This window comes from Chrysochloris asiatica, unplaced genomic scaffold (assembly GCF_000296735.1).
Source record: "Chrysochloris asiatica unplaced genomic scaffold, ChrAsi1.0 scaffold00245, whole genome shotgun sequence".
NCBI classification, from domain to species: Eukaryota; Metazoa; Chordata; class Mammalia; order Afrosoricida; family Chrysochloridae; genus Chrysochloris; species Chrysochloris asiatica.
The window spans coordinates 3,951,103-3,960,785 of record NW_006408763.1 but is presented as its reverse complement, the minus strand read 5'-3'; the positions used below and the strand labels follow the sequence as shown (position 1 = coordinate 3,960,785).

The 9,683-nt window shown below is 35.3% G+C and overlaps 1 protein-coding gene across 1 annotated transcript in view; it reads right to left on the bottom strand.

The window, feature by feature from the left end:
• Positions 1-9,683, bottom strand: part of PSME4 (proteasome (prosome, macropain) activator subunit 4) — a 122,577-nt gene that overhangs the window by 91,107 nt on the left and 21,787 nt on the right. Inside the window, exons 2-3 of the mRNA XM_006873538.1 lie at positions 6,396-6,536; positions 2,656-2,772 (exon numbers count right to left, since the gene is read on the bottom strand). Of these exons, the coding sequence (XP_006873600.1) occupies positions 2,656-2,772; positions 6,396-6,536 (258 nt within the window). The remainder of the gene's footprint in view (positions 1-2,655; positions 2,773-6,395; positions 6,537-9,683) is intronic.

The window sequence follows — 9,683 nt, the reverse complement described above, 5'->3', positions numbered from 1 at the left end:
AGTCTGATGCATTAGCCCACAGCGCCATATCAGGACTCCAATATATATATATATATATATATATACACATATATATGTTATTAAGTGTCGTGGAGTCGGTTCTGACCCATAGCGACCCCGTACAGGGTTTCCAAGGCTGTAAATCTTACAGGAGCAGAAAGCCTCATCTTTCTCCCGCGCAAGAGCTGGTAGTTTCAAACTGCTGACCCTGAGGTTAGCAGCCCAATTCGTAACCACTACGCTACCAGAGCTCCTATATCTATCTATATATAGTTTTAAATTAAGCTGTTTTTGTTAGCTATCTTGCAGTAAGTTTCTCCTTCATAGTTTTAAGGGCATTATCTACATTTATTGTTGCTATTAAATGTAGGCAATGAGTATAAATGGAATATTGATGTGGTGCTGTAAGATAAGCACTGGACTGCTAACAGTAAGATTGGTGGTTCAAACCCACCAGCTCCTTGGAAATCCTAAACAGGATCACTGTGAGTTAGAGTCGAGTCAACAGTACTTAACAACAACAACAATGAGTACAGGTAGGCAATATAATTTATGGATTTCATTTTTAAATTATTCATTATAAGGTACAGACAGGTATGCAGAGCCACTGCTTGAAACTAAGAAAATTTCAGCAAAGATAACAGTCTCTCTTTAAAGGTAAACTTTCTATGTAAGGTTTTCACAAGGGGCAAGGAAAGTATATAACTTGGGAAGAAACATAGTAATAATGATACAAAGATATGCAGGGAAGGGCAAAAAGCACTGACTGACAGAGGCACTCAGAGAAAACGTATAGGAAAAAGCTGGTATCACTGAAGAGGAAAGCCACAGACATTTATTTATTAGTAACCACACAGAACTTAAAAAGCAGTGGCTGCCCTAGCAAAGGTAAACCTGTCAAGGCAGAAAGTTTAACTGTTCAGTGCTGTCAAGTCGATTCCTACTCATAGTTACCCAGTATAGGGTTTCCGAGGAGCAGCTGTGCTGTTTTGAACCACATAGCTTGTGGCTTGCAGTACAGTGTTTATCCTACAGCACCACACCAGGAGTCCTATCTTAATTATGAAGTAACAAATAAAAGACTTATTGAAGAACAAGGAATGAACGAACCTGCCCTCCCTCTTCCATCACTTACCAAACACTTCCAGAATCAGTAAAATATCAGACAATAAAATTCAGAAACAAAACTGATTTAGAACACAGTTCAAAGTCCCTGGAATCAATATATTTCAAGATAGCACAATCAATTGAGTCCATACTATATTCCCCAGCAAAAAGAAAACTTGAAAAGAACCTTTATATCAAAAATTTAGGGTTTAGGGTTTCCTTAATAAACATTTATAAAAGCATATTTGTACATAATACCATTTAGTTTCATCATCAGTTTTGCTATTTTTATGGTGGAAAAAAATAGCTTTCCTTATTTTAACATACGTAGTTTATCAGAAATACATGACTTCCAACTGTTCTACATGTGACCACTGTCCAAAAACAACTAGAGCCTAACCTCAAGACCATCTATGGTTCTATCTTTTTGTCTTTCCATTTCTATCATTTCACTATTCACCGTTTATCTACAACCAGAAAATCTTTTAAAGTCTGCCCCATGTGCAATCATTTTCAAAAAATTCCATGGCAGACGTATACACAGACTGCTTACCTAGGTGAAGCCTAAGAATCATGGGTTAGCGGAACTGAGGAGCCTACAAAAAATAATGCAATGATGTACACACCTAATATTGAAAGGGAAATAAAAAGACAAACCACAGAAATTATGTAAGTTATAAAAAAGGAAAAGTACTACAGCTGTATAAAATGGTGCTCCTTCAGAAAATGAGTACAAACATAAGACAAAAGATTTTTTAAATAAGAGGAAGCAGCCAATTTTTAAAAATGAAGCAAGATAAATAAGCACCCAAATAAAAATTATTTTAGAGCAATTAAAGACAAACATGCTAAGATATGAGTAAATTAAGTGCTGGATCACAAATGGACAGAACCTCTGTTACCAGAGAGAAATCATAAAATACTTATACTTTGCAGTCAAGTCTAAAGTCACTATTTACAAAAAAAGGTGGATGTTTATGCTGTACTCCATAAAATACAAAACACAAAGTATATAAAAATTATAGGTCATAAAGAGTCAAGATGCATATGCAAGAAGCCAATAATTAGCAAGAGACTCAGAGTCTAAACATCACTCAGAAAATAAATCAAGGATTGTGTATTTGAATAGTGTATGCTCTAAGAACAATCACTAGGACTAATGCTGCTCTATTACTGGGAAATGTAATGTGGGTGCCTTCTGGAAAATGCATCTACATATTTAACTGACCTTCAGAATTAAAACATGTGAAAATATTACAGAGGACAATGCCAAGTTTGTATTACTTCTAACAAAAATCTCTTGCTTTTTTTGGCCATTATGGAGATGTTATCTGTTAGGTATCTATTCATGGGAAAGTCTTAAGATGTACAGCTTCACATACAGCTCAAAGAGGGAAATGAATTATTTTCAGAGTTGAGTTACATGGAAATGGGCCTATGAAATGTGTCTCTCCTTACTTATTTAAGTAACCCAATATTTTTCAATCATGATCCATCCTCTAAATGCCCCAATTACTCCAAAAGAAATATTTAAATAGAAATACTTACTTAGGAAACCAAATTAATCCCAGGTGCTCTGTTTTAGAATATAATATTCGTTCTACCATGTCATAAAGTGGCCGCCAAGGTAACTCCAAATCATCTCTTGAAAGAAGTTCCTTTTTCCTAATTAAAAAATAAATAAATAATATATAGATATATAGATATAGATATAGATATACATACATACATATATACACACACACATATATATATCTATATATATCTATATATATATACTGCATAGTATGTGTATCACACATACATACAACACAAAAAGGACAGCTAGGAAATTCTGTAGCTTGTCACAGTGGGTTTTGTTTTATCTTATTCACAATCACTCCCTGGCAGTACACGGTATTAGTAGAAGCAATACACCATTTTCTTGTTACTACCCAAACCTGGAAGAGTACAACACAAAAATGTGCATTTAACTCATTGGAATCATCGTAATGAAACTAAGTATATGATTTGTTACATGTAAAACTGATTATCTGCTCTGTAAACCTTCACTCAATTAAAAATAAAAAGCAAAAAAAAAAAAAAAAAACAAATCGGGAGACATCTGGCAAGATGGTGGGCGGGCTAGGAAGATATACTCCATGGACTCTCTACAAAAAAGATACTAGACACAAAATAAAACAGACACCAATGAAATTCTTGCACCCTTAACTTCAGAAGACAGGTTGGAGAGATGGAAGGAGTGCTTGCTGAGAGGAGAGGCCTAGTAGGAATGACCAGAGAAGGAGACGGACTGGTGAACAGCTGGCCAGCTACAGCTCCACCATCTTGTATGTAACTTTGGCAATGATGCTTGGATAATTGGAAACATGCAATTTTTTCTTTGTCCCCATGCTTCCCTGGTGACCAGAAGTGTGGCCAGCTCCCACTCTCATCCACCCAAAGCACAGACCCCTACTCTCCAGGACTTTGGAGTCACATGGCTGGAGCCACGCCAGTGAGGTAGAGGCTGGCAAGGTTGTTTGGTGCCTCAATTTAGGGTCCAGACCCCGGAGCCAGCAGACCAACATTTAACCATCACGCTGCCTCAGCTTCCCTGGTCCTAATGAACACTGAAACCTGCTCCATCAAGGGCCCCCACAAACTACTCCCAGACTGGGTGCCCTAAACATAGATAACACTGAAGCTAATAAGAACTCCATCAAGGACCAGGAACTCTGCTTTCATATCCCTTCCACAACTACCTTGTGAAATCCTTGAATTGCAGGGGCCACCCAGAGATTTCTTCCCTCTGGGTCCAACAACTGAACTGTTTGTTTTTACAGATAAGACAATCGCACAATGCCCCAGAGGCAAAAGACAATTTTAGCTCAAGAGACAAAACGAAAAATAGCTTATACAAATGAACAAGATGTAGAACCAGAAGACATTTCAGAGGAAGAAAGGATAATAGGACTACCTAAAAAATAATTTAAAATAGTGGTAGTTAGGTATCTCCAAATAATTGATAGAAAGATCTGGGAAAGCAAGGAGAACACAATAAAAATTTAGACGAACTCATGAAAACACTACAAGAATAAACAGAAAAAAAATGCAAATTTTGAAACAATACAAAACCTGCAATTAGAAATCCAGAAGATTAATAATAAGATTTCAGAAATTGACAATACATTCATAGGACAAAGGGATAGATACGAAGCAACGGAAGCCCAAATTAGTAAGTTTGAAGATAAATCTCTCAATATTGGTATGATAGAAGAACAATCAGAAAAAAGAAAGAAAAAATCTGAAGAAAGCTTAAGAGTTATGTGGGACAACATGAAGAGGAACAAATTATGGGTGATTGGAATTCCAGAACAGGACGAGAAAAGCACAGAGAAAAATTGTCAGAGTGGTTAGAAGAAAACTTCCCTAACACCATGAAAGACATGAAGGTAAACAGGCAAGAAGATGAGCGAATCACAAAGAGGACAGATCCCCAAAATCAACAAGACATATCATAATCAAACTTCCCAAAATCAAAGAAAAGGAAAGAATTATGAGCAGCTCAGATAAAAATGAAAAGTTACCCATAAAGGAAAACTAATAAGACTAAGCTCAAATTTCTCAGTTGAAACCATGCAAGCAAGAAGGCAATGGAATGGAATAATATAAACAAAACTCTGAAAGAAAAATACTGCCAACCAAGAATCATACAGTCAGTAAACTTGTCCCTCAAATACGATGGTGAAATTAGGACATTTCCTGATAAACAGAAATTAAAAGAATCTGCAATAACCAGAACAACTTTGTAAAAAATAGTAAAAAGTGCTCTTTGGACTAAGAACCAACAACAAAGGACATTGACTTGTGATTAGTCATGACAACACCAATCAAGATACACAAGTATTTAAAGTAAAACAAACCTACAAGACTGAAAAATAGGGAATCAGAGATACCAGTATACAATGAAGGCAACTACAAAACAGAGAGAAAAAATAGTATAGATATGGAACTTTCAAATAGCAAGGAAGCCAAGTAGATTGCCTGATAAAACAGACTGTTTTAAGCAAGGAAAAAATTAGTAAATTACAGTGTAACCTCAAAGAAAAATAATACACCTACACATCAAAATAGAAAAAGAGGAAAACCAGAAAGATTTAGTGCACACTGACACAATAGAAACGAAAATGGAAAGAAACCATATAAACAAAATGAATGCAACATAGAAAATTAAGTGGAACAAAGAATTCAGCAGCACCATATAAAAGCACACAGAAAAATGGAAGCAATCAATTAATACCTATTGATAATTATACTGAATGCAAATGGATTGACTGTACCAGTGAAGAGACATAGAGAACAGAATGCATAAGAAAACGGGATCCTTCATTATGCTGTCTACAAGAGATACATCAAAAAGATGGAGACAGCTTAAACTACCATCAACAAAAGAATGGTTAAACAAATTCTGGTACATACATATAATGGAATATTATAAAATGTTGAACAATAATGGTGAATCTGTGAAACACCTCACAACATGGTTGAACCTGGAGGCCATTATGCTGAGTCAATCACAAAAGAAAAAATAAAAAGATTTTCTTGATGAAAGAAATAATCTACTGATGGTTACAGGGTGTGGGAAGGGATTATTCATGGGTTAGAGGGTAGAAACATGTTAATTTGGGTGCAGGGCAGGCAAAATAGAAGAGGGCTGTTAGCTGGTGACACAAAAGGAAATGGCAGTAGTTAAAATAAGTAGAGGTAAATCCTACTAATTGTTGGTCCATGGAGTGGATTGTAAACATAATGAAGCAAAGCATAAGATTAGTTGAATGTAAAACTGATGATCTGCTCTGTAAACCTTCACTTAATTCAAAACAAAAAGTTAAAAAAAAAACAAAAAAACAAATCACCAGCACCATTATATTGATGAATTTCTTCTTTTTCTAGCTTATAATCTATATTATCTATGGAGTGTCTAACTTTTCTAAAATTGTGCTAAGTGCTTTGAGATAAACAAAAGATTACAAGGTCATTGATTTCAAGGGACTTACAATCTATAGAAGGGAAAATAATTAGCATAAATGAAACAACCAGTTCAATATAAAGGCTTCATGGGGAGATGCTACCTAAAAAGTTAATGTATCAAATTAGACCTATGATATTTTCTGCAACCTTTTAACCAAACTGGCAATTTGAGATGTGCTCTTCTTACTAAAGAACATTTAGTCTTCATTCCCTAAAATCTAAAAATAAACAAATAGATACATAAACTTAGCAGCCATCGTAGAACATAGACTTACTTTAACAAGTTGATCAAGAGACGGGCAAATCCCTGCATCATGCTGATTTCCAGTTTTGGAATTGCCACCAGTTCATACAATAACTTGATAAAAAGAACATGATCTTCTTTGCTAAATTTTCTCCCATAAAGTCGAATATATCTGTAAAAGCAACATAAATGCCTTTCTAAATATGTATACTGAAACCATAATTTCAAATTTCTCAGAGGTCAAGTATTTTATATCCATTCTCATCATTATGCAGCAAATAATTACTCTGTACATTAATCATGAGATTACCAAATAAATTTTATAACAAAAGACTTTAATGAGTTCTCAAAAACATTTAATGACCAAATAAAACACTACTATCTTATTACTGTAAGGAGCTCTGGTAGCGTAGTAGTTACGAAACAGACTGCAAACCTCAACGGTCAGCAGTTCAAAACTACCAGCTGTTCCACGGGAGAAAGATGAGGCTTTCTGCTCCCGTAAAGATTTACAGCCTCAGAAACCCTGTACAGGGTTGCTGTGAGGCAGAACTGACTCCATAGTACTTAACAACAACAATTATTGTATACTCTTAACTGGCTTTTGGTCATAAGAAACCTTTCAAAAAAAAAGGTCTCTTTTGCCTCTTCTTATCAATCAGAAAATGTTCATTCAAATAATGATTTACTGAAACTACCTTGAAAGAGCATATTGCAACATAATTAAAAGCTGAACAAGGAAGTATAGATATAAATGTTTACTATATTTGGCGTAAGAGCTTTTTAAGGCTACACATAACTTATTTAAACGTATTTAGAATCCCAAGAGTTAATTCATAACTATAATAAAATTAATTCCAAAAATATTTTTATCTTCAATTATACATTTTCTATTTATTTTTACTTTTAGGAAAACTAGTGTTCAAAGTCAACAAATTCCCACCATTGGACCAATACATAGCATCACAATAAATGGAGAAAAGATTGAAGTTGTCAAAGACTTCATTTTGCTTGGTTCCACTATCACTCATGGAAGCAGCAGAAAAAAGATCAAATGATGTACTGCATTAGGCAAAACAAATTAAATGAAAAGGGATCCCCCCAAAAGCAAGAATGACTAATCATACTTATAGCTACAGATGTAACTTACAAATTTTATTGTAAATAAGTTACTGGACACTTAAAATCATAAGCTCTTTTGAAAAGGTCATTTTAAAGACAAATAATAAATTAACAAAAAGACATCATTAATATTCCTTACATGATCTTTAGTGACTCTCCTCCCCCAATAACAAAGTTTAAATTAAATTTTTGCTTAAGTTCAAAGTCAGGGTACCTGTTTTTTAACCTCCCACAAAATCCTCAATTCCTGGTCTACTAAGAGCACTTTAAAATTTTTTCTCTGGCTGTTCTGTATTCAGTTTTTCTCTGATCTCACCAGATACTATTGGGTGGTGAGGAGGGGAACAGAGAGGTAGCTGTATTCTTTTAGTGTTGTTGTTAAGTGCAGTCGAGTCAGTTCCGACCCAAAGCGACCCTGTATAGAGTTTCTGAGGGGCAGTTGGTGAGCTTGAAGCGCCAACCTTGAGGTTCAAACCGACTTTTCAGTGCTGCACATTAACACCAGGACACCTGTTAATAATTACTGTGAAATTTTCTTAACCACTATGGATTAGTGAAGACAACAGATATAAAGGAACCTAAGTACAGGGCTGCCAAAAGTACTTCAAGCTGCTTCAGGAAGCATCCCTTAATTCCACTCTAATTTTAGTAGAAGTAAAACTAAAATTCACCTAAATGCAATTTTTAAATGAAAGTTATATCCCTAAAAACTCTTTCCTGTGGTTAGGAATGTTGCTGTCGTTAAGTACAGTCCTGTCTGTATCCACTCATAGTGACCCTGTCTAAGGGTTTACAAGGAGCACCTGGGTAGGTATGAACTGCCAACTTACAGCAGGACTCCATGGTTAGGAATACTTCTGTGCAAAGCCAGAGAAACAGCTACAGTCCATTACTTTTACTGCAGTAGACATGTAACTGTGTGCTTAACATTACATGAAATGCTACAGAAAACAGATGGAAAAAATTTCACTAAACTCAAAACTTAATACTACAAAAGAAAGCTTATTAATTTAATGTCATCTATTCTACCAGGTGAGTAAACTTTACTAAGTTCCTTATCAAATTACAAAAACTACTAAAATAATACTATTTCTTATTCATTCAGAAAGGGGAAATTGACACATTCTGTTTAAAGGGATTTCTGCAAAAATAAACCAACAGTTAGGATTCATAGAACAAATTCAGGACAAAATTAAGAGATTTTATAGGGATTACTAAACAAGCTTTTTTTTTTCTTCCAATCCCTGTAAAACAACAGGTTGACGACTTCTTATCTCAGCATATCTCAAAATACGATCCAAGAAAGCATTAACCATAAAAGAAAGAAAGAAAGAAAAAAACAGTCTTTACTAAAATTAATAACTTCTACTTACAGCAAGACACTATTTAAAACTGAAAGGCCAAGTCAGATATTTGCAATACACATACCTGGACTGATAATCAATATATATTAAGAACTACAAGTAGACAACACCTAGGCCTATTGGAGGAGTCCTGGTGTGGCATCATAGCATAAGCACTCGACCTCAAGGTCAGTATGAACCAAAGGTGGGCAGTTCAAATTCACCAATCGCGCTGCCTCAACCTTAAACCTGGTCACTACAAGTTAAAACTGACTCGCTGGCACTTAACAAGGCCTACTTGAAGATGGAAGGAATACATAGAATCACTGTACCAAAAGGAAAGGATGTTCAATCGTTTCAAGAGGTAGCATATGATCAAGAGCCAATGATCCTGAAGGAAGAAGTCCAAGGTGCATTGAAGGAACTGGCAAAGAACAATGCAACAGGAATTGATGAAATAAAAATTATAATCTTTCAAGAAAGTGAGGCGGCACTGGAGGCACTCACTCATCTATGCCAAGTAATCTGGAAGGTAACTATCTGGACAACTGATTGGAAGAGATCCGTATTTGTGCCCATTCCAAAGAGATGTGACTCAATGGAATGCAGAAATCATCAGACAGTATCTTTGATGTCCCATGCGAGTAAAGTTTTACTAAAAGTAATAAAGCAACAGCTGCAAGCATACATTGATGGAGAACTTCCAGAGGTTCAAGCCAGATTCAGAAGAGGACGTAGAATGAGGGATACCATTGCTGATGTCCAATGGATCTTGGCTGGAAGCAGAGAATATCAGAAAAATGTTTCACCTGTGCTTTATTGACTATGCAAAGACTTTCGATTGTGTTGATTAT